The following is a 26,319-nucleotide window of genomic DNA, read 5'->3' on the forward strand; positions in this document are numbered from 1 at the left end:
TCATTCTCTTTTCTCCCTACCTTCTCCTCCTTTCTCTTTTTTATGTCTCCCTCTTTTCTTTTGATCCTTCTTATTACTTCTCCCTTTTTTCTTATCTCATTGCTCCCTTTTCTCTTTATCTCTCCTTTCCCTCTCCTCTATCTCCTTTCACATTATCTCTCCCCTTATTCATTTTCTTTATCCTTTCTTGTTTTCTCTGCAACTTTCCCCATCTCTAATTCTCATTACCTTCCTTTTATCCCTTTCTCATTAAACCTCATTCTCTCCATCGCCCCCCTTTATTTCTCCTCATAATATCTCCCCTATATATTTCTCTTTATCTTTCATTTTTCTTACTATCGCTCCCCTTTCTCCCCATCACCTTACTGAGGTCCAATGCTGGTAGGGTGAGGCCTCTGTCTCACTGCTGCATCTCAGTATGTGCAGCTTTACTGCTGAGCCAGGGGCGGATCCAGAGCCTTACCTCGGCAGGGGCACTCACTCTAACACACAACAAGACACACACATCATGACATAATGCAGGCACACAGACACACCTACACAACTAGACTCTCAGCATCAACACACAGACACTTCAGACTAACACACATGAAAATACATTAACATACACAGCCAGACACTCACACAAACATGCCCAGCTACTCAAACTAATACAACCAGGCACACACATGTTAACATAACCAAACAAAGACACACAAGCATACCCAGGAAGACACTTACATACATAACCAGATAGACACTTACATTTATAACAAGACAGACACTAACATACAGACATACACACACACACTAAAATAGTACCCAGGCAGAGACACACTATAGTAACCAGGCAGGCACACACTAATATACCCAGACACACATACATGCCCAAGCAGACACAAAAATACATATCTAGGCAGACACTTGCATACATACCCAGTGTGGTAGAGTTAGTGAACAGCACTATATTAGGCCCAGAATGGCACTTCAGTGTTCCCTGCCTAGATAGAGTTAAAAGCCATGTTGCTCTTATAGCACTAATTAGGGATCTTCAAAAACTTAATCACTGTCTAAGCTGTGAAGAGGAGTTGAGAAACAGGAACTGTGAGCCTGAGAGGCAAGAGACTGCTTATCCTCTAAAGCAAACAAAAGGTATATTTCTTCCTGGTTATTTAATCTACTGGGAATTTCTTAGTTGTCCAGTAGAATAGTCAGGGAAGTTATGTCAGTTAGTCTCCTGAGACATAGCCGATGTGGTCACCCTATTGTAAACCTAGGCAGACAGACACTGATACGCTCTCCCCAACCAGCCCTGCTGCTACAGCAGATCTGCATGGGGGTGCCTCCAAAGCTGTCAGACGGATGACCTCACACTTGACTCCAGAATACTTTGGTATACAGAGGAGTTCATGCTCGACTCCATGACTGCAAGGTTCCCATATCCTTTGGCTGCAAAGCAAACCCAAATCATCACCCCTCCAACACCGTGCTTGACAGTTGGTATGAGGTGTTTGTGCTGATATGCTGTGTTAGGTTTTCACCAAACTTGGCGCTGTGCATTATGGCCAAATATCTCCACTTTGGTCTCGTTCGTCCAAAGGGCATTGTTGCATTAGTCTTCTGGTTTGTTCAAATGCAACTTTGCAAACTTAAGCCATGCTTCCATGTTCTTTTTAGACAGAAGAGGCTTTCCCCTTCCAAACAAACCATATTTGTTCAGTCTTTCAGTTTATATTGTTTGGAAATTGTCTTATAACCCTCTCCAGATTAATGTGCAGCAACAATTGCTTCTCTGAAATCATCCCTGATGTCTTTCCTCCTTGGCACACACGCCTGAATGCTTCAGACCAGCAAACAGCTAAAACTTCGGCTTTTATAGAGGCGGTCACACTTGCTGATGATCAATTTATTTATTAAGGGCATCTGATTAGCAGCACCTGTCTGCCACTTAGCATTTTAATTCATATGGAAGCAATAATGTTGTACTTAGCTTTTCACACATAGATTCTCCATTTTGGCTTTATTTATATTGAATAAATCATGACACAAAGCAATATGTAATTTGTTATTGTTCATCTGATGTTGAATTTACCTAATTTTTAGACCCGCTAAGGAACAGATGGTGGCTATTATGTCCTGATATGTAAAACCACAGAAGAGAGTGTACTTTCTCTTTCCCACTACTGTAGATCTGCCTCCCAGGCCTCTGCCTACCTTGCCTATAGACAGTGAAAACCTCCTTACATTACATCTAAGCCTCTGACCCTCAAGTTTAAGATTATGTCCTCTTTTTTTCTAACAAATATCATGTTTTGAAATATATTTCCCTAAAGTTCTTTGTTAAATCCAAGTGTAACGGGTTCACCAAGAGAGCTGTAGTCACTCTCAGAGATCACCCAGATGTATCCTCCGGATGTTGTCCCCGGAATCACTTCCAGCACCAGCCAGCATGCACACTTTGGAACCCTGCTATGTGTACCCAATAAGTAGACACAACTACCTTAAATTGAGTACAGCAGGAATGAACAGTTTATTGTTGTAAAACAAAGACTGATATAGCCACAGAACCTTATTAACATAAATTAACATTGATAAACAGGTACATGTAGACAACCCAACCTTTAATCCCCTTTAGCTACTGAATATCCCCCTGGTAGCCATCCTGTTAATGGGATTAGTTTACACAATGGAGTTCCTGCCTGTTTGGCAGCCAGGCTGGAGCCACCTTTGAGTACCTTGCGGCCCTGTATGACAGGTCATTCTGTCACACCAAGACATGAAATATCAATATTATAAGATTGTAAGCTTGCGAGCAGGGCTCTCTCCACCTAATGTATCGGTTTGTCTTAGTCTGTTAATTCTTGTCTTGTCATACCCCTTGAATTTATGTATTGTATTAAGCTCTGCGTTAACTGTTGGCGCTATATAAATAAAAGATAATAATAATAATATTATTTTGAAGATTAAATCTCCAGAACCGTTATCAATCCTTTCAGTGAAGTCTGACCAAGAGTCTGTAAAATGGCATAACTACCTCCCTCTTTCTGCTACTTATGCCACTAGCTATACAACCCAGCACCCAGCTATTTTTCCCAATAATTTATGGTATTGCCTGCTTACCTTTAAGTCTTCAGAAATAATCACTTCCAAGTCTATATTCTACCTTGGGAATTTGACATCCAAAGCACATCCAAAGCACATTATTGCAGACATGTGGATTGTCTTCAATAAGACATACCTTACCTCTAAGACCTTTTGTAATATTGCTAATATAAATATTAAAATGTTTGGGTATCAATGCTGATCAAAGAATTACCCGATATTGCTGGTATAGTGTCAATTGAAGTCTATCTAAACCAGCCTTCCAGAACAGTATACTAAAAAGTATTTTTTTATCATGGGCTCGATCGGGATTTGTAATAGTAATGTTGAATAGAATGACACATCCTATGAAAGAATAAAGGATAACGCAGGTTCTGCTGTATAACAAAGCTTACGGAAGCTTGCAATATCCTGATTATGTACTCAGGAATATTATTCCAAATTCAATCCAGCTGAATCTTACACGTGTAAAGGTATAATTTATATCTAGAAGAGTTCAGAACCGTTTTATGTGGCAATAGATGAAATAAGACCTCTATTTTCTGTTGCCTCTATTTTCTATGTATATAAATATACATAGCAATAAAGATTGCACATATAGAACTAGAAACAAACAAATAAATTAATGTATATTGGCAATATATGCCCATATGTCAAATAAAATGTTCTTATTAAAACATACAAAATAATATATGCATATTTGACATTGTTAGAGAGTCATAGGGGACCATCTCATGATTCTGTTGCAACTTTTGAAAAATGGTCTTCTCACCATAGCCAGCTATGGTGCATGTGTGCTGATGATTCTTTTGATTGCTAAGGCTATAAGACTACGTTATCAAACCCTGCACCAGAATTAAGTTATGAAATTGTTCAAATATATCAAACATAGGGCATTTTACCCTTCTTCAGTTAGCTAAAGTCATATTAAACCATTTCAATATTAACCACAACACTAAAACTCAATTAGTAGACTTGTATTCTAATGTATTCTAAATATGGCTGAAAGAGATGCAAATCTATTTAATCCTTTGATGTGTAGATGTGGATTTGGAACTAGTAAACTATTCATTTTGAGTTTTGGCTATTCTATTATAAAGTCCTCTCGTGGAGTGGAGTACATTTTTTATGTTATTTCCATCTCCATGGGGTCTTGTGAACACATATGAAATTGCAACTCTAATTTGTCATGTATATTAATGTTACATGGTAACAGACATTTATTATAATAATAACCACTAGTGTATTAATCTTCCATGCAAAGTGATTTCGGCCTTCAATATTTTATTGTATACATGTGATAGGTAGATGCATAGATAGATGAATAGATGGATATAAATGTAACTAGGGGAGGGGTGGCACAGGGTGGGGGTGAAGCCGAGTGCCCCCCCCGACCCTTGCCCCTGACACTCACATTACACCATCCACACACTATCATCACATCTCACGGCATCACACTTCCATACCTCACACCTCCACAGCCTACTTTAGGTAGAGTTGGTATATAAGCCGTACAGCTTCTGAGCCCAAGTGGTACATGTTAATACAGTCAAATTGTATGTTTCTAGCTAAGGAGCTAGACAAACAGATGGTACGTACAGATAATTAATAGATACTGGCTAGATAGAACTAATTAGATTATTTTAAGCAAATCATGCACTTATACAAGTAATCAGCATAGTTGCCATCATCCTTTCCTGGTCATAGGGGCATATATGGATCTTTGTTTTATGAATTATGTGGATAAGCCATGAATAAGTGTCATCCTTTGCACTTATCACCATAGCTCCCAATCAAACCAGCTTGGTACCACTGGCAACTATGCTTAAGAAAAGCGCTTAATGTTTAGTCATGTTAATGTGGAGCTCCCCACTGCTGGGCAGTGATGGTAGTATCTAGTACAACGTAGAAGAATTTCTTTGTCATATGAAGTGTTCATCTCCTTCACAATGAGCATCAGTGATTGGCTGAAACCAGTTACATTAAATATTGCAGAAACATGCTACAAACCTGTCTTTACTCAGCTTGGCATTTATAGCATTGGCGTGAGCTGCTTATTTTCAAGGTTTTGATTGACTGGTAAAAAAAAAATTGCCTACTCTTTGCATGCTAACTTAAAATTATTCCTTACTTTGATTGCCTTGTCATACCATGAGAAGTAATGTAATAAATGCAATATATATATATATATATATTTTTTATAAAAAGGAAAGTAACATTTTTTAGAAATTGTGACCACCCGAGATCTAGTATTAGGCCTAAATCCATATACAAATGTATGTGTATATGTATGTAATGTATATATCATTTTATTTCTTGTGATCACACAGGTACTTCTGTTATTCAGGTGACGGCCACAGATAGTGATGATCCTACTTATGGAAACAGCGCCAGAGTTGTTTACAGTATTCTTCAAGGACAGCCGTATTTCTCTGTTGATCCCAAAACAGGTGGGAATGGCACTGGCATTTTTTACGTTTCTTTTACTCAATATGTATTATGGAATTGTTATAAAGTACTCTATATTAAAATAATTATCATGCAAGGGATATAGATATATGCCACCCAGTAATTTTAATCTATGTGCATATTATAGCATAGAGTGTTACCTTTTTTCCCATGCAAATGTCTGGGTGGATTAGTCAGATGTCATTAGTTTCTATGATCACTGCCTTGCAGGTTATGCATTCAGCTGAATGCTTTTCCTGCTTATGAGTGTACACAGGCACTATACTCACTGTCAGTAAGCTACTGAGCTCACTGCCCTGATTTGGACACCTAAAATGTTGGTGATATGCCTTATATACAGTATCCCATTGAAATTTGTGAGTTAATCTTTCTTATGGCAAAGATATATGATATATGATAAAACCTCAGTTAAAATGTTCAGTTTTCCTACAAACTCCCGCTATAATAAATATCCCTAAACCACTCCTGCATCTCATATAACCACAGATTCCTTAGATTGGATAAATTATTAATTGGGGCACTCTGCAAAAGACAGCACTGAGAACAGTTACGAAGTATGCTAAGCGTTATAACTTGACATGTGAAAGTGTATGTCTTGCACCAGTAATCCAGGTGCACAATATATGTAGACAAGTTTTTCCTTCATGCGTTGGTCTCAGCTTTGGTCTCTACGTTAATCTATGTTTATCATAATTTTTGTGTGTGAATTGGTGTTATAAAAGTAAATTATGATGATGATGATGAGGATTAAAAGAAAAAAGAGAATGTAACTGCAGAACTGTTCAGGCATCAAATAGTGAAAGCCCATTCTGAGCTGTATATTTCTTAGAATCTAATTTACGCTTCTCATATGTCCTTTGTTGTTGATAACAGTAGACAAGTAATTGTCAGGACAGTGATATGTTGGTGTCTGTATTTAGTTGCCGCAGTTTTTACATTACGGTTGTTAAATGGAAAACAGACTTATCAGTTTGCAATGATTTTATCACTTCACAAAAACACTTCACATGCATTTCACCTTAAATAAATCTCTCGTATTCTATGAACATGCATCATGTACATTTCAGCAGTGGTTTATTCTGGTGTAGACATGAGACGGCAACCCCTCTGCTGCATAACAGGGAGCTGATGGCCCACTTGGGCGATCAGGCTCCCTGTAGCACCCCTGTTCAGTGGGACAGTTAAAAGGTAGACTACTGATCTCCCCAACCAGCCCCTCGACACTATGGAGGACTATGACTAGTTGGCATAGCCTCCATAGTTCATTTTTGCCCAGTGCCATTCTTCATTAAAAGACAGAGTGCTGGAATATAATGTTGTATCGCAGAGCTTAGCTCTAACAATGGAAACATGGAAGGGACACGTGGAGACTAATTCAGGTCACTGCTGCAAAACTATAGATATTTGCTTAATGATATGGATGATCCTTAACTGTGTTTGGTGTCAACTCTCTCATTTAAGCTTGAAATGTAGACTTCTTCCACCACCTGTGCACCAGTTCTGTTCTTCATTGGTTTGTAAAGTTCTAGTTAAACAAGAACGATAAATTGTTTTTATATTCCCTTTGTGTACCATGATACATATAAAAGAATGACTTTGGTGGTAAAATATTTTGCCACTGGAGTATAATTGATTTTTATTGTATCAATGACCTGAGAGATATGTCAAAAAGCCACTTCTTTCCATACATCATTTCTGACCAAGGTACTTTGGTGAAATATAATATGGAATATATTATTGATTTGACTTCTGGAGCAGTTATGAGGGTAGCAATGTCATAAACAAATAATGCAGAAAGATAAGTATAAAATATGATATCAATATACAAGGATTGCCGTTGACCCTTTTTCCCAGGACAAACGTCACAAACACATAATAAGCTAAATCTATATATTTATAAAAAAAAATGATGTATTTGCTAGAGAATGAGCTTGTTATTTCTTTTTTTCGGTTTTAAATTAAAACTTTTGCACTGTCATAAAACTTAACTTGATTTATATTCCTCTGTTTATCATTACAAAGCAAACACAGCACAGATGTATCAAAGTAAATGGACTTTTTTCCTTTGAAAACCCAGACACAATTTTCTAGGCAAATTCAGTAAATAACTGCCTTGAAGCCAAATAGAATAGTTTGACAGTTCTGTAAGTGAAAATAATTATGGTAGAAAGTTTGAAATGACACTAGGTGACTACAGGAACTGAGGCTGGAAAAGTGTGTATGTGTATATATTTGTGAAAAAATATATGTTTACCACGTAGTAATTATTCGTCTCAATACTGCAACTCGTATGTTAACGTGAATTAATATAATATAAATATAATATTATTTTAAAGTTGTGTTAGAAGGTGGGGACAGTCAGGTAATTAGAACACAAATACCACTTCACCCACCCAGAGATGAAAAAAAAGAAATCAACTGCCATGCACAAGGCCTCTGGGGCAATTCCAGGGACATCTCAGATGGGGTAATAAAGTCAGTTGTCTGTGAGATGAGAGGATGCCAAATAATTGTCTGTATGAAATGTAATCGATAAGTGCTTAATGAAATATTCACATTATAGTCAACTAGCCTATGTTTAGCCAGAAACTCATGGAATATTATTTTTGCAACTTGATGTACGTTTTCATATGGTTACCTCTCTGTGTGCCCCAAAACCCACCTCTGGGGTTTTATTTTGGTTTTATCTGACCATAGAACCCAATCTCATTTGGAGCTCCAGTCTGTTGAGTTTGTTTTTGGAGAAGAGTATAGGTTTTTTCCTGAAACCTTTCCAAACAACTTGTGGTGATGTAGGTGACATCAGATTGTAGTTTTGGAGACTTTCTGACCCCAAGACACAGTTAACTTCTGCAATTCTCCAGCTGTGATCCTTGGAGATTTTTTGGCCACTCTAACCTTCCTCTTCACAGTGCATTGAGACAGTATAGACTGACATCCTATTACCTGATGGTGGAAATGGGCATCTTTAATGCTATTATCTTACAGCCACTTCCCGTTTTGTGAAGCTTAACAACCTTTTGCCGCACATCACAGCTACATGCCTTGGTGTTACCCATTATGATGAATGACTAAGGAAATTTTGACTATGTGTTATCTAATATTTATATCCCTGTGAAACTGGAAGTCATGGTTTACCAATTTCCTGTTCCTAATCACCCAGGTGTACAAAAAAAGGCAAAATATCAATGGGGAATATCTTTTTTCATATGCATTCTTTGGGGTGCCAATTGCTGTGCTTGTAATTGTTTGATATCCATGAAAGCGGAGTATTTTTGTGTATATTTTGAAGAAAAGATTAAACGGTTAAACAATAAAGACACATTTTCATAGGCTTTTTTCCTCTTATTTACCAAGGGTGCCAATATTAGTGGAGGGCACTGTATTTATACAAAAAACAAGAACTGTCTGCGCTTCTTACCCTAATAAAGTTGGCAACAAATATATAAACATAATATAAATGAGAGGTTTTGGTTATATGAATTGGCCAAAGCATAATTAAACTCACCCGCCACGTCAAGGCACACTCTCAATAGGGTGAGAACCTACTCTCACCTCCTACATAGTGGGCACACAAAGCAGTTTATACTGCTACCAAAACCTTATTAATGTGTTGGGGGAGGTGCAATTAAACCTCCTCCCGATTAACCCCTGGACAGCAAGCTGCAACCAGACTGATGAGGAGCCAACAACCTCAAATATGTGCAAACAGGGAAAAGAAAAAATGTTGGTGCGCTAAACTAGACTCAGGCTCAAATAATACAAATGTATAATACGAGGCCTACCAAACAGGTGTAAGCATGCAGCAAGAAACAGTGTGTTGGCTGTACAATGTATACAAGAAACAAGAACTGTCTGCGCTTCTTACCCTAATAAAGTTGGCAACAAATATATATAAACATAATATAAATGAGAGGTTTTGGTTATATGAATTGGCCAAAGCACTGTATTTATGCCAAAACATTTCAAAACATCAAAAATTAAAATGTACTTACATTAAATGTGTTTCTGCGGAATCATACAGAATGATATGCAAAATACAAATATTTGTTGTCAATTTCATCAGCTCTATTGAGTCAGCTTGCCTCCTCCCAGGGAGTAGTGTTGATAATATCAACAGCTTACTTTATCAACTTGACCTCAATATAATATCCATTTTTTACTGCTTTCATAACAACACACTGCAAGTCGGCAGTTGAGTTCATTTGGACTGTGATTGACTTGACAGTTGACCTTTGTGAACAGACATGTTATGCAGTTTTGGTTTAGTTGGGATGAGAAGCTCAAATCTATTGCCACCTTCATTCAATGTGACAAAATAGCCCCAATGTACACAAATAGGGAAATTTCAAATTAAGACATCAGGCATATCTTCATTCAATTAATGCTATAATAGAGGATATCTGCTTTGGGATAATGTGATTAAGAAGTGTAGCTGTATGGTACCTGAAAGAATGCAGTTATGGGTGCAAAAACGTTTTGCAATTTTGTACCAAATTACCTGTATTTTAGGTTGACTACTGTATGTATATATATATATATATATATATATATATATATATATATATATATATATATATATATATATATATATATATATATATTCATTCATTCATTATTGTAGAAATACATTAAAAAAAAGAAACTATATAAAAGATAAGCATCATATCCATTAGTGAGAACTCTTTTTCATTCCCCCAAAAGAATACTGTACTTGAGGTCATTTAAGTTTTCTTAAATCTCTAATGGGTTCTTATGTCTGACTGTACAAAAGCATTTTGATCAATGTCAAGTATTTTGTAAAAGGAAATTCAAATCAAGAAAAATCAAGAATTGTGTTCCAAAAGCCTTTAAAATACGTTGTTATAATGTCATGTCTTTAGTTAGCTAGAGTTGGTGTTCTTGATTCTTAGTAATACTTTTATCATATCAAATGTCAGATACCATGAACGCCTTCCTAGTACATTCTCATTTTGCATAAATTGTATTATGTATAACATATTGATTATTTAATCATTTAATTACTGGGTAAGTGACCTTATATTTCTATTAAAATGTGTATTTATTCTTCTCCAGCATATATCAAAACTTAAGCAATCAATACTTTAAACAAAGTGAAATGATTTATATTAGAAGATGGATATTTCTGGTTTTATATATCTGTTTCTAATCAGACACTAGCATTGGGATGCTTACAACCCACATATGGAAAAGACTAAGTATACAATTGTGCTTGTGGATGACGGGACAATTCTAAAAATCATGTTTCTTGTCCTCACATGCCAGACCTGGATATACATGAATTGAGCCTTTGCAAAACGAAATATAAAATACTAGATCTGGGAACGCTCTGGGCTTAACCTGCAGTCTGTTGGCCTCTTCCTGCCTACTTCCCTCCCATTCCCCACCCATTCAAGAGACTATTTTGATTTAGCTCTGCAACCTCATGTCGATAGCCCAGCCTCTTCACTAAGCCACTCCCCCAAAAGGGAAGTTTCCAGATATGTGTATCAGGAATACAGATGTGGACATGATGCTGATAGATTAACTTCCCAATCCCCGATATATGGTAAATGCACAGGAGGTGATTGGTGCCAAATACTGCACTCATAAATAAGTGGTCGCCACCCCAGAAGCTCATTAACAAATGTACCAGTGGCATTGTATATAATAGGGCCCTTGCTGGATGTCAGTTTTGTTTTTAGTAGAAGAATGATCCATTCAAACTATTCAAAGGTTTGGTTTCCTTACAATTATCGGCTATGTTTGTGAGAATGAGATAAGAAAGAAATGTCAACACACTCCTATATCATTGATATATTTGTATTATTTATCACAGATGTATGTTTTATTGGAAAATTGTATGTAGAACAGTTGGTAGTGACCAATGGAACATTAACCATCTGGACTTTTTGCCTTATGGTCAGAAATGAAATATAGTACTGTGCAAAAGTTTTAGGCAGGTGTGAAAAAAGGATGTAAAGTAAGAAATATTTCAACAATAGGCATGTTAATTGTTTATTTTTATCATTTAACAAAATGCCAAGTGATTGAACAGAATATTTGGTGCGACCACCCTTCGTGATGGGTGTTATGCTGTAGTTTATGGTAGAAAATACAACATGGCGTTCCAGTGTTACATCTAGACTTCTTCAGATGAGAATAAGTTAAATTCTGATTCACATATAATGAAGTGATGAGAGTAGGACAGTATATCACTTCTACTTTGTGTTTTTTTATATCCCTTTTTACTCTCAGCATGCTAACTATCCATCTCATTGGCAGGCTCTGTCATCTTCTGCTTTGGTAAATCGGTTTCATTTCAGAGCAAAATGTCAACTTATCAGATGACTGAATGCAGCTGAAAGCCAATTCAATTTTTTTTTTTTTGGTAGAAAATTCTACTCAATGTGGTTTGAATACACTGCATCATAATATAAGAGATACTGTTTAGCACAATATGCAAGAAGCAGGTGCTCAGCTGGATCGTATAAATGCAATGTCATGTGACTCTACAGTAGTGGCGAGAGAGCCAGGCCCCTGACAAATAAGAGTTGGGAGAGTTGTGTGTGGTTTTCCAGGCTTGGAAATCATATGTGTGTTTTTCTTTAAAGGCTGAAATTGTTCCCTTTGTGTGAATAAATGAGACTCATTAACTGATTTGTAACTATCTTAGCCCATTTTAAAATTAATAAAATAAATTAAAAGGTGTGTGTCAGACAATACTGTATTCTAGCTTGGGGTGCCATATGGCCTAGAACTTAAATGGCTAGAGGAAGTTACACGTTTTCAAAATATTAACAACTTAATAAAATATTAACTAATGATTTTGAACAGAAAAAATATTTTAAGTTACTAATTTAGACATTTAAAATTTAGTAAACTGAGGTTTTTTTCTAGATTGCCTAGCAATTTCAAATCCTAATTTATACCATTTTGGGTTTAATAAGATTTTGTACACCAGTCAATACCAGTCATCTGCTCTTTGATAAATACACTTTAGGTCAAAAAGTGTTGCAAAGTACTAGAAGACTCAATTGTATAGAATGATTGAGTCTCAGAATATTAGTAAATTGTGGGTACATATTTTAACATTCTATATAATTGTTTAATTTGGTAGTACTCTGCATTCCATATGTAATTTCATAATTTTATCAGCGATGTCACTAACAGAATATACTATATTTTATATGTAAGCATGTTTTATTTTCTCATCATAGTAGTCATTTGTACTATTTGTTTGTTTTTTTTAGCAGTTTAATGAAATTCATCTATAGTTAAATTCATTTTTTGGATATGAACAAGATCATGTAGGAGATAATATTCAAACAACAACTAAGGAAACAATTGAGATGAAGTGCTATGAACACGTTTGTTAAAAAAATATATCACATGTAAAAAGCTCAAAAAAGCCAGAAAGCATATAATCAAACAGACTATTGCTGCTCACATCAAACCAGGAGATATGTTTTTGATGGGGATGGTTATAGTGTGTTTATGTTATTTTTTTCCTTTTCTTCTTGTTTTTGCATTCCTTTGGCTTTTATGATTTTTCTTGCCTTTAAACAAGTTCTGATGTTTGCATCTACTGGCTATTTTGTTTTCCTTTGGGGTTGCTTTTGGCTTTCATTATTTTTTAAGAAGTGATTCATAAATAACTTGTTTGCCATCCTGAAATCAAAACTGTTCTCTTTGCTACATGTGGATCATCAGTTATTCCCAGTGCAGAATTTTCTTTTGCCCGAGGCACAGAGATTTCTGGCTCTACCCTGGGGTGGATAAGACTGACCTCTATAATCAGAAATCATGGCAAACAAAAATGTTTACTTGGAGATTTTTTTTTTTATAAATGTTCTACTTCTCTTTAACACAGATTATCATATGATGCATTTATAATAAACACATGTATTATAACCACCTGGAAACATGCATGCATCACTAGCACAAAACCTGGATACAATATATATATATATATATATATATATATATATATATATAGTGTGTGTGTAAATTGGTTAAGCCATATTAGATAAAATAAATTAGATTAAATTAAATAATATTTAAAAGACAAGCTTTCGAGAGTTATCCTCTCTTCATCAGGTCTGAAGCAATGCATTGTTATGGTATTTTAATTGTTCTGATGCCTAATTAGCATTCCAGATATGAGCGTTATCTAACTTTGATGTGTATACAAATAATCCAGCATCTTTGGATAGTTTCTCCATGAATCCTCAGTTTTGACCGGCCCTTTGTAAACAATTTTGGGCCAGCCCGGTAAGGTAATTGGCCCCTGGACCAGCCCATCCCTGAAGGTAGCGTTAAACATATAGATGTCTGTAAATATATTTTGCTTGTCATTGTAACTAGTATTTAACCTGTAATGTACAAAGATATTTATCTATGGTTACATTCGGAAAACCCAATATTATAATTAAGCAGCAATAATGGCAGTTTACCTTGAATAGTGGTTGATATCTAAGCTGGCGTCTTCCTAAAAGCATCATCAGTACCCAAATCCTACCTTTCAGGGCATAATAAAAAATGATTCCTGGAAAAACAGTTCCATATGTTCTTCTGCAGCCTTAAAGGCATTTTCATGATATAGTGAATGCATTGGGGGAGAACAAGCTAAATCGCACAACAGTCCATGATTCATATGTTCCCCACAATAATCTTTATATGAGCTTTAAAATCCAGCTTCTTCATATAACATAACCATTACTGTGATTTTCACAGTGCCAGCATCATTGATTAACAAACATATTACGCTTTGTTTTTATAAAATGGCAATTCATTTCAGAGCAACACACTGTAAAAAAAATGCTTGTAGTGTTAAATTGTTTCGTTTTTGTATCAGTATTTTTAATGTCGCCTTCTTTCCTTTTACCTGTTTAAAATTCTGGAGAGGCTGCCTGACGTTATTATTTTGCCTTAAGCTTCAAGCTGTATACTAGAACCCTCGTATGCCCTTTATGTACTTATTTTATATGAAAAGATAAAATAATAGATATTTAAGGATACTATAAAAATTGAAGACTTAATAAAAAATCATTTATGTTATGTGTGTTTTGGGCATCATAACAAATTTATGCATTGGTATCCAGATGCCAAAGAGAACCAGTTTTATTTTTTAATTTTTATTGCAGACTCTGTAGATCTTCTAGCCCTCAGCTAATTCATTTTACAACTCCTAAAGCAATGGGTTCTCTTCTTAATTCATGTTTATTTTTCCCCTGCAGAAACTTTTTTCTGTAAGTTCCATAAAATTGTCACTGGAACTTCCAAGGAAATAAACTTCAAGCCTCTCCAAAAACTTTGTTAGTTTTAAAGTGTTATCGGTACCTTCAGCAGTGATAGTTCTCAGTAATGTGTGGTTATTTATTGCTGTGAAATAAAAAGGTAATAGGTACCCCGAAAAATAAATATCCAAAATATTATTTGCACACACACACACATATATATATATATATATATATATATATGAGAGAGAGAGAGAGAGAGAGAGAGCTATATATATACATTTAGCCCAACTTTTATTGTAATTTTAATCCAAGGACATAGATATATTGTTTTATACAGTATTATTGTACATATCACAATGTCAATAAGTGTAAATATATACTGTATATTCTTATAGTGAGGAAAATAAAAAATAAAGGTAAAGCAAAACAAGCCTCTAATATATAACACACTAATATTCATGAACTATAACAGTTACAAAGCAGACAATTCCATATTGCTGCCTCCTCAAGACATCAGGCTGTCACCACTTTGGAATAGAGGACTGTATTGGGAGGTGGGTCCTGCTGGAACTTGAGGGCGCAGGCAGTCTTGCTGGTGTTGCGGGTGGGAGTGGGCGGTCAGACACTGTACCTGCGGGTCCCGGTAATCCTGCGCAGTCCCGCAAGGCTGCCTTCGTGCTGCTACCTTACAGTGTCTCTTCTCTTGCTCCGCCCAGGAACAAAGCGGAGTCACGTGATGTGATATCACTTCCCGTGACTCCGCCTTGTTCCTGGGTGGAGCAAGAAAAGAGACGCTGTTAGGGAGCAACTCGAGGACAGTCTTGTGGGACTGCGCGGGAAATCTGCAGTTCAGGTAAGGAGGCGGGCGAGATTGACCATGAATGTGGCGGGAGCGGGCAGGATTGGGCACACATGTTGCGGGAGCGGGCGGGAGTGGAACAACCACATTGCGGGAGAGGGCGGGATTGGACAAAAAATCAGCGGGAGCGGTTAGGAGTGGGATTAAAAAAGCAGTCCCGTGCAGGGCTCTACTCTGGAACAAAAATGCCACTGCCTAATGTCCCCCTAATGCAGGCACCCTAGGTAGCTATCTGAGATGCATGGTGTTAAGAATAGCCTGAATACATGCACAAACCACTTGGCTGTTATGTTATATACGGCTTTGTTCTGTCTTCTTACACGTTCACTCAGTGTGCAGTCTGACATTCAGTATAAACCATTCCTGTCTTCCAAATAAGAGGACTGTTCTTTGTAGTTTAACTTGTTTATTGGTGAACAGGTTGTTGAGTATATATGGCAAAACAGGATTACACACATGTAATGTGATGTGGTAATGTGATGTGGTAAAACTATAAGGATACAAATAACATGTATAAGTACAAGGCACATGAAATGCATGTATAATGACATTACATAACAGTTAAGTACATGGCAAAATGGCTGCCTATACATAGAATGACATGACTAGCTAACAGTCTAACAGTTAACTTTCCTGAGTAATAATACAAATAACTGAACAGCTCTGAATACTATAATGTCCCTGAAACAGAAGTAAATGTCTCACCAGATATGCTATTACACAGATGGTGGAGTTTTGGAAGGAGACATACAGAGACAGCTCTGATGATGAGTCCTGGTGACTGAAGACTGTAAAATGGAGGCTCCTCCCTCCCAGAATGCCTTGCAATCACCCACAATGCATTATTCTTTAACTAGAAAACAAGGTGTAATACAACTTAACACCGCTAGATGGAGCTATAATTTACTAAAGAAGTCTAAGGTGGCAAAAAGGTGAACTGTAAAGTTTCTCAAACCCTGCTGGGCAGAACACTCCCCGTCTGGCGTCAACCGACGCCACTACTAGGTCTTTCAGGTGAAAACAAAACAAGTTCCGCCACTGGCCCGAGGAATAGCTTGCACTCGCCAAGCCTACATACTTTGACCTCAGCCTTGCGTACGTTCCCATCCTTGCTTGGGAATGTGTTGGTGATGAGACCCAGTGGCCACTCATTCCGGTGTGACTGGCTGTCTTTCATGAGCATGACATCCCCATGTCTGATGTTCAGCTTGTTAGTTTGCCACTTCCTTCTCGACTGTTGGGTAGAGATATACTGCTTCCTCCACCTGTCCCAGAAGGCATTAGAAAGACTTTGCACCTGCCTCAATTGTCGTCTGTAGAGGTCTTTATCTTTGAATTCTCCAAGAGGAGCACTCGGACTGCTGGTCTTCTGCGTGAGGCAGTCTATTTCTTCAGCATAACATTCACGTTGTATAGTGCAAATTATTATGTTCTTGGACTTTTCCAAATTAGGAGTGGTAAAGGCATGTTTGCAGCGGTGCCAACCTTTGCAGGGCTTCTGGCTCTCAGGTAATGTTGACTTATAAGATTGAGCCATATGAACTAGACAGGTTATAGCACGAACAAGCGACATCCAGGTGGAGAACCTGACGAAACGATGAGATTTGAGTTGGTGATCCGAAGTCACCGTACATAGAACAGATACTTCAGGTCGGATTTCTTCGTCGGCATCTGAGTCTACCAATCCAAACGAGTCAGGTTCAATGTTGCAAGACGTTGAACGGTACAGGAATGCAGGACCCATAAACCATGTTGTGTCTTTAAGGTGACTTGTTGCTACAGATCTAGTCGCATGGTCCACAGGATTATGGTGTGTGGACACATAGTGCCACTGTTTAGGACAAGTGGATCTCCTGATCCTTAGCACCCGATTGCTGACATAAAAGCGTCTTGTTTCGTTGCAAATATATCCTAGGACTACCTTACTGTCCGTGTAAAACTCGACTTCCCCAATTTCCAGGCTCATTCCTGTTGTTATAAGTTCGGCCAACTCCACTGCAAGCACGGCAGCGCAGAGTTCCAGTCTGGGTATCGTGTGCTCGCGGAGTGGCGCCAGTTTAGTCCGGCTCATAACAAAACCCACATGGCATTGTTCTTCGACATCTATGGTCTTCAAGTATGCTACGGCTGCAATCGCCTTGACTGAAGCGTCGCAGAAGATATAAAGTCTTTGCATCTTGACTTCAGTTGATGGCACGGAAGCATACGGTCGTGCCACACGAAGGCTGGACAAAGCTTTGAGAGATGTCCTCCATCCTGTCCACAGGTCTTTTTTCTCCATGGGAAGCGGATCATCCCAATCAGCCGTCTCTGTGGTGAAGTCTCTTAACAACATTTTACCTTGAATGGTAACAGGCGTTACGAATCCCAGAGGATCATATAAGATGTTTATGGTAGACAGGACTCCTCTGCGTGTGAAGGCTTTTTCTTCCTTGCTGATTTGGAAGGTGAATGTGTCTGCCTTTAAATCCCAGAGCAAACCAAGGCTTTGCTGCATCAGAAGGGAGTCTGTGCTAAGATCCAAGTCTTTTAGATCACTTGAGTAGTCTTGGGTTTTAAACAGTAAAGGCGCGACCCAGCTTTTTGACTTGTCTTTTACTATTCCTTGATCCATGATATCCAAGAACAGCCTGTCTTCTATGGACATTGCGACCCTGTTGTCTTCTCTTGTCCTGTGGAAGACTGTGCACCCTAAGTGATCTTGCTCACCATCGCAGGCGTGGTCTTCACAGGAGGGATCCACGAAAGGACAAGGCACGGGTGCGCTGTGTGGCAATTCTTTTATCAGGAACCTACTCTGACATGGCTGGAATAGAGAAGGACATCCATTTTCAAGTGTGTTGGTGAGCATACTGTTGACTGAGGTCGGCTTGTGCGCTCCTCTTAGGCAGATGTCTCCTATGATGACCCATCCTAGGTCAAGTCTCTGGGCATATGGAGCATTTTGGGGGCCGTTAATCTGTCCTCTAGCCTTGTGAACTCGTAATATGTCTCTTCCAAGGAGTAAGACTATTGGGGCTTCTGGGTCCAGTTCCGGTATCAAGTGAGCTATACGCCTCAGGTGGGGGTGGTATGCTGCCACCTCTGGTGTAGGTATCTCAGACCGGTTGTCAGGAATGTGATTGCACTCCAGTATGGTTGGCAGGGACAAGCAGGTATGACCATCTATGGACTCTACCCTGTACCCAGTTGCTTTCCTCCCCGCCGTCTCAACGGTACCTGCACATGTCTTTAAGGAGTAGGGAGAACCGGGCCCTACGATGTTGAAGGTGTCGAAGAAGGTGGATTTAGCTAAAGACCTATTGCTTTGATCATCTAAGATTGCATATACCTTGATCGCTGTATCTCGGTGACCGACCGGATAAACTCTGACAAGGCAGATTTTTGAGCAGGACTTCCCTCCTGCAAGTCCTCTACAGATCTCTGTACACTGAGAAGTGACTGCTGGGGTGTCTATGTCAGTGTCTATCTGCTTTCTGTCATGCCCCTCTCCTTGGGATGATGTTTGAGAGGGTGGTCCAGGGTGTAAAGCCGTGTTGTGTTCTGTGCTACCGCATTCTGTGCATGTCACACTGACCTTACAGTTCCTGGCGTAGTGCGATGTTGTACTGCAGCATCTGAAGCAGATGTTGTTTTCTTTGAGGAATTCTTTGCGGTCCTCTAAGGACTTCTCTCTGAAGGCTCTGCATTTTAGTAGAGAATGTGGTTTCTTGTGCAGGGGGCATTGTCTGGTAAGATCTTCGAGTTTGTTCCCTTGAGAGGATTTAAACGACCTGTAAGGAGAACCTGTGGAGGCAACATTAGTTTTGTGGACTGCCACTGGTGTTTTATGAGGTTTGACACCAGGGGTAGTGGGACATGACAATGTAAAGTCAAAACTGGGATCATTTCTGATCCTTGCTTGTTGAGCAACAAAGTCTACAAACACCCTGAAGGGGGGAAATGGTACATTATGAACCTGTTTATAATGAGAACCATGCGTGATCCATTTCTCCTGTAGGTTATAAGGGAGTTTTAGAACAATCGGATTAACACCTCGGGCGGTGTCCAGGAATGCTAGCCCTGGCAGATCTCCTTCTGCTTGAGCAACCTGTACCTCTATTAGTAAGTCACTGAGTTCCCTGAGTTTTTGGTAATCCCTACCCACTATTCTGGGAAAATTATCAACTCTCTTATATAAAGCATTTTCTATAGCTTCTATTGACCCATAACACTCATCAAGTCTTTCCCACACCATCTTTCGGCCTTTGCTTGGATAGTTTATGTTAATGTCTCTGATTCTTCTGGCGTGTTCAGCAGACTCATTTCCAAGCCATTTTACCAAGAGATCTAACTCCTCACTGCAGGAAAGATCTAAGTCCCTTATGGCGTTCTGGAAGGAGGCTCGCCATGCCCTGTAGTTCTCGGGGCGATCTGTGAACTTTACAAGTCCCTTGGTAACCAGCTCCCGTTTAGCAAAGAACTTAGCGAAGTCCATGGCAGCCCGGTTAGCGTTAATACTACCCGGTGTGCTGTTGTTATGCTGAGTGTGTGGTGTATCACCATACCTTTTAGAGATTTCTGGCTTAGGGAAGTCTGTATAATAACGTTCTGACGCGAAGGGTGTCCCTTAAAGTCGAAGCGAAGGACGTAGCTTTTGTTCTTTAGGGCGGTAGTTGTGGTCAGCATCGCTTTGTCGCATATCGTCCTGCTCGAGGTACTGTGGTTCAAGGTAGGATCTTTGGCACTCTGTATAAGCTGGTTGATGTACTGGATCATAGTTGTCATCTGTCTGGGGATGCTGATGGACATATTCTGAGACGCGCTGTGCTGGATCCTGTTGATCTAGGTCTGGCCCGAGTACTTGGCTGTGTTTCTCAGATTCAGCGAACTCCATGGCTTCTAGGAACTCTGCTTTGGCTATTGCGGCTGCCGCTTCTTTCTCCGCTGCGAGTTTTTCCAGTGACGCCTGCAGACACGCTGTCTCTTTCTTTAGTTGCATCTCTTGTGCAGCAAAGGAAGACCTTACTTTTGCAGCCTCAGCTTCTGCACGGGCGAGAGCAGCCATTTCTTTTATTGATGACTTGCTAGAGCGGCTTGCTCGTGACCTTGTCCCGTATGTTGATGCCTTGCTAGTGGACATGGTGTGCCTGTTTGCTGGCTGCTTAATGTCTCTGTGCCACTTCAACGTGGTTTGGATCGTGTCGCGCTTGCTGGGGGCTGCACTCTCGCTTCTTGTGACTGTATGGCCGCCGCTGCAATCTTGTACATAGGACTGCGTTGCTGATGGCGGCTCCGTACAGTCAGATCCACTATCGCTGGTGACTAGCAATCTGTTTTACTGTTCTGTCTTCTTACACGTTCACTCAGTGTGCAGTCTGACATTCAGTATAAACCATTCCTGTCTTCCAAATAAGAGGACTGTTCTTTGTAGTTTAACTTGTTTATTGGTGAACAGGTTGTTGAGTATATATGGCAAAACAGGATTACACACATGTAATGTGATGTGGTAATGTGATGTGGTAAAACTATAAGGATACAAATAACATGTATAAGTACAAGGCACATGAAATGCATGTATAATGACATTACATAACAGTTAAGTACATGGCAAAATGGCTGCCTATACATAGAATGACATGACTAGCTAACAGTCTAACAGTTAACTTTCCTGAGTAATAATACAAATAACTGAACAGCTCTGAATACTATAATGTCCCTGAAACAGAAGTAAATGTCTCACCAGATATGCTATTACACAGATGGTGGAGTTTTGGAAGGAGACATACAGAGACAGCTCTGATGATGAGTCCTGGTGACTGAAGACTGTAAAATGGAGGCTCCTCCCTCCCAGAATGCCTTGCAATCACCCACAATGCATTATTCTTTAACTAGAAAACAAGGTGTAATACAACTTAACACCGCTAGATGGAGCTATAATTTACTAAAGAAGTCTAAGGTGGCAAAAAGGTGAACTGTAAAGTTTCTCAAACCCTGCTGGGCAGAACAGGCTTGGTATGTCCTGTCTACAGCGCTATGGAATATGATGGCACCATATAAAACACATAATATCAGAAGTTACTTTCTCAGAATTATTTAGGCATAAGTTTTCCCTAGTGGGGAATACTGACAGTACCAGAACAGTGAAAACATGTTTTCTATGATTAAGCACCACCGGCGGTGAAATGCTGTCCCATGGTCTCCTGTGTCTTATCTGTTTATGGATCAACACTTTTTATATTTATACTTTCTGCGTATGCCTTCGCTGTTCCAGAATGAGTGCCATCAGTATTCCTCACCTCAAGAAGAATTTACGGTAAGCATTTTAATGCCTCTATAATTTGTATGAACTAGCAGACCTTCTAAAGTAAAACAGAATATTTAGGGTACCAAGCTGAGAATAAGAATAATCCTTTTCTAAATATTTAGTTACTTTAGATAAATAGTAATACTACTACGTTACATATACCCAAATGTAACAAAATATGCTGAACAATCCTTATAGGCAAATTACTTATTCACAAATACAGAAAATATCTATTAATTACATTTTATATGGGAATAAAATGTCTGCATAAAGTCAATTTGAGATTAACATTTTTAAATAAAGTAATACAAATGCTTTGCTTTATATATTTTTCTTAATAAATAAAAATATAAATTCATTACCCTTTGAAGATTGAACCATTTTCAGAATTTCTCTTTATTTTTCTTAATACAAAAGCTATGGTTTCCCCCTACATAGTTCCACCAAAGTACAATAAATGTGGTTCATTTCAGCCCTGACTACGAGATTATAATTTTTGGAATTGTAGTGATATTTTTTCTGCTATTTTGGCCTTAGTCAAGGTGCAGGGTTTCAAAATCATGTATGTTCAACCACAGTTCCAAACAATTAAGGTTTAGATGGGTGAATGAATTAAGCACATTATTTAGCAATTAGATTTTTAATTGGGATGGTTACATTGTAAATAATTCCCAAACGTGTTGGTAAAAAACTTAAAACTTATTCTATCAATTAAAATGCAAACACAGCGTGATGCATTGATGTGTCTGATAGCATTAGTACTTTAATTTAGATGACTGTCACAAACTCACTTATTAATTTCTCAATGCATTCAGCAGCAAGAACAAACTTCTTGATAGATATTTGTGGCCGGTGTTAAAGAATGAATACATTAGCAGACATTAGCTAATGCAGTAACTAGATGAACCTCCCAAAATATGTATCTGTTGCTGGTCTTACCAATTAATGTTTAAAGTCAATAGGAAAACATAGCTATATGCTATTGCATACAATGGGTATAATACATTTATTGCTAATAGAAACTTCAGTTATAAACCTAAGTCGTTTGGGTAAGCAAGGGTTCCACGTTTTAAACTTGGCTTTGCTCATGACAGCTTGACTGAATTGGCCTAAAATGTGCAACTCTTCAATCAACAACAGTTTCACTGTAGTTAACATTCACTTGACTCCTATGAAGAACATAGTAAAAATAGCAAGTTGTCTATTTATGATATGCAACAGCTCATTAAAGGAAACATTTGATTCCTCAGGAGGAGGTGTGATTCCTCAGGAGGAGGTGAGTTCACTAGGGACTTTCTCAAGATGAATATGGCTGCCCAACTCTATGACCAACAAAAAACTCTCGTGACGGATGCTACTGACTTAACTCTGATAATCACCTTGACAAGCGTTTAGCTGAATTTTATATCTGTAACTGATAAATCTACAGATACAATGTATTTTTATGAACACATTGTCAAGCATACATTAATAGTAACCATACAGTAAAACACCAGTGAACCACCCATCAATTAGTGCAAAGTACCAACCGAGAGGAGGATTAATTAGGATCCCAACTAGAAAACAGGGAATAGAGTTACTTGTCCTGGAAAGAAGAACCCCTTCGAAAATATAAAGCCCTATAGCAAACAAATAACTCAATGGACAGTGTGTTAATATAAATAAAATAGTTAATAAATACAAATAAACACAAAAAAATACTCATAAAATTCCAAAAAGCTAAATAAAATATATATATCAAATGGAGGATACATTTCTGGAGACTTGGGACTTCTGTGTGCCAGTGTGCCGCCCCTGAAGAGCGGCACCGGGGCTGACTGACCCCTGCCCTGGCACCCTGGTACACCATTTTCATATGGTCTAAAGATAATCTTTATGAGACTACATTCAAGCAAATGGACAGTTTTGTGTAATTGACAAATGTTTTTAGATTCTGCTTTAATTGTCCTTTTTCATTTTTAAGTGTATTTATTTCAATAAAACAAAGGGTAATAAATGCAAACTCAGATTTGATAAATATAAAGTATGCCTCTATGTTACTTAAACTTAATTAAAAGCCTGTTTTGATATGTGTTCTCTCAGATGAAATCTTATTGATTGCTGTTATAGTCCCTAATCTGGGGTAAAGCATAAAGTATATAGTACTACAAAAAGACCTATGAGCCATTAACACATCTCTTCTGAGAGAATAGTTATTTATTACCAGTTATGTACAAGGTACTTGTTGTCATAAGACTGCCTTTTTTTATATAAAAGTTTGCACGTAACATTATTCATAAAATAATTTGACATAAGAGAGTACCAGTTTCTCGAATATGTAATAACATATGAGACACAGTCACACAGAGCCACGTCATGCACATCTGAATCAGTGCCTAGGGTCACCTTTAATCCAAAGGAGCCACTGAACGCTGTTCATATACCGTATTTCCTAGTGGAAGAATATGCTTTCTTCATTACCCAAATAAGATACGATTAGCTAACTGAATTGCATTAGATTGCAAGTTTTTAAGACTACTTAGGTCTCAAGCCTGAAGAAGAGACTCAAATTGTCTTTAAAACGTATAATTGTTAATTTTATTAATTTGGTTTAATTTGGTACTGAAATACCTCCTGCAAAATAGACTCAGTCTTTCTTAAACATTTCCTCCACTTATTCAGTGAGAGAAGATTGGAAGAATTCCCTTATTGTTCCCCGTTTATTTTTTCCATTTAGTTGCACCCCAGCTGGTAAATCTGGGCTAAAACATGAACTTTGTGATTAATCGTACAGCGTTCAAATCCATGACTTGCAATTACATTATAGGTCTTCATGCGTTGCAATAGAACTGTTGAGCCTGGTACATTTTTCTTATAAAAAAGGGTAGTTCCCCGTTTTCCCGTCACGTCATTTGTTACTTTCAAATCATTTTATAGCGTTGCGCTGTTCTGTTCCACACCGTGATTTTGACTACTACAAGAGTAGATCCAATATATTTCCCCTCCTCTGTGCTACTGCAGACATAATGTGCCATAAAGCACTGAGCTCCAAATCCACTGACAATTCAAGACTTTAAAAATGTACTAAAGCACTCAGTTTCTGCATTTATCTGTGTTAGTATGCATATGGTTAGAGAAGAGTTGAATGTTATAATTGGTGTCCTACCATATAAACTGCTGAACGGAAGCGTCTTTGGTAAAATTGTTTTTTTAAAGTATGAGTTTAACAAACTTTGAACACCCTATGAAACAGACTTAATGTAAGTCTACATTTTTCTCAAGTGTGTCAAATCAGCAGCCTCTACAATGTACAGAGCGGTTTAATCTCGTTTTTTTTGCAATTTATGCATTTCCTTGTACCGCAAATTATCTTTGTGTCTATTATGGACTCTAAATTGAATCATTTAGCGCAGCTGGTTATTCAAAGAAACGCAAGCTTACTAAGAAAACCAAATATTTTATGGGAGATACATATTTCTGTACTGTCATCTACCATCTAACAAATAAAAATAACATAAGAGGTAATCGTAGATTGACAAACGATAGATGAAATGTTTTGAGTCAATTTAGTGCTAACTAGTAAATGCTCAAATGAAAGTACAGTATTGCTATAAATGAATGGATGGAAAAAAATCTCAGAGCATTTTGCTTATTGAGTTATCAGATTATTTTCTAAACTATGAATTTACAATAACAATCCGTTATTGTTGTTATTACAAAGTGACAGAACATATTATACTCAGTATACTCAGCATATCGTCGATCTCTATAAGTCACAGTGACAAGATGAACAAAGAAAAATGGAAGATTACAATACTCTTACTGAAATATATCTCAAACTTACCACAGTAGTTGACTTTGGTTAACCTTAGTCTCATGCCTCGGTACAAAGGCGTTCATCCAGATCCTTATGATGCCACCATTTTTAGCTATGTACCATTGTGGACCTTTGGAATGTACCTACATCTTTTTAACTAATTCATGTTGACCTACTGAGATACACATTTTGGTGTACTTTAGCTGAAGGCTCTTATGTAAGCTGGTATTACATGTTATAGCTTCCTTGTGTGACCCTTGTATGACAAGATGTTTGCCATGACTGGCCGTGAAGTATATAATATACAGTGATCAGCATGATGAACAATGCCGACAGCAGACTAATCAATGAGGTGATGTAGTGTTATCGAAAGCTGTTGCTGGTAGTTCGGGATAAATACCGTATTTGCTCGATTATAAGACGACCCTGATTATAAGACGACCCCCCAAAATCTGAATGTTAACTTAGGAAAAAAAGAAAAAGCCTGAATATAAGACGACCCCAAAGGAAAAAAGTTTTACCAGTAAATGTTAATTCATGTAAACTATTTTTTTAATAAAAGCTATGATTGAGAAAAATATTTTTT

General features: G+C 37.9%; 1 protein-coding gene and 2 long non-coding RNA genes across 3 annotated transcripts in view; 1 reads left to right on the top strand and 2 right to left on the bottom strand.

The window, feature by feature from the left end:
- Positions 1-26,319, top strand: part of CDH18 (cadherin 18) — a 234,589-nt gene that overhangs the window by 117,318 nt on the left and 90,952 nt on the right. Inside the window, exon 6 of the mRNA XM_053468337.1 lies at positions 5,412-5,531. Coding sequence (XP_053324312.1) covers positions 5,412-5,531 — 120 coding nt within the window. The remainder of the gene's footprint in view (positions 1-5,411; positions 5,532-26,319) is intronic.
- On the bottom strand, positions 16,038-16,601 carry LOC128498057 (uncharacterized). The gene is made up of 2 exons (XR_008354383.1): positions 16,357-16,601; positions 16,038-16,141 (listed from the first exon to the last, which is right to left on the bottom strand). It is a non-coding gene; the product is annotated as an uncharacterized LOC128498057 (long non-coding RNA).
- LOC128498056 (uncharacterized) lies at positions 21,055-21,622 on the bottom strand. Its single transcript, XR_008354382.1, has 2 exons — positions 21,374-21,622; positions 21,055-21,158 (listed from the first exon to the last, which is right to left on the bottom strand). It is a non-coding gene; the product is annotated as an uncharacterized LOC128498056 (long non-coding RNA).

Source organism: Spea bombifrons, chromosome 5 (assembly GCF_027358695.1).
Source record: "Spea bombifrons isolate aSpeBom1 chromosome 5, aSpeBom1.2.pri, whole genome shotgun sequence".
Lineage (NCBI taxonomy): Eukaryota > Metazoa > Chordata > Amphibia > Anura > Pelobatidae > Spea > Spea bombifrons.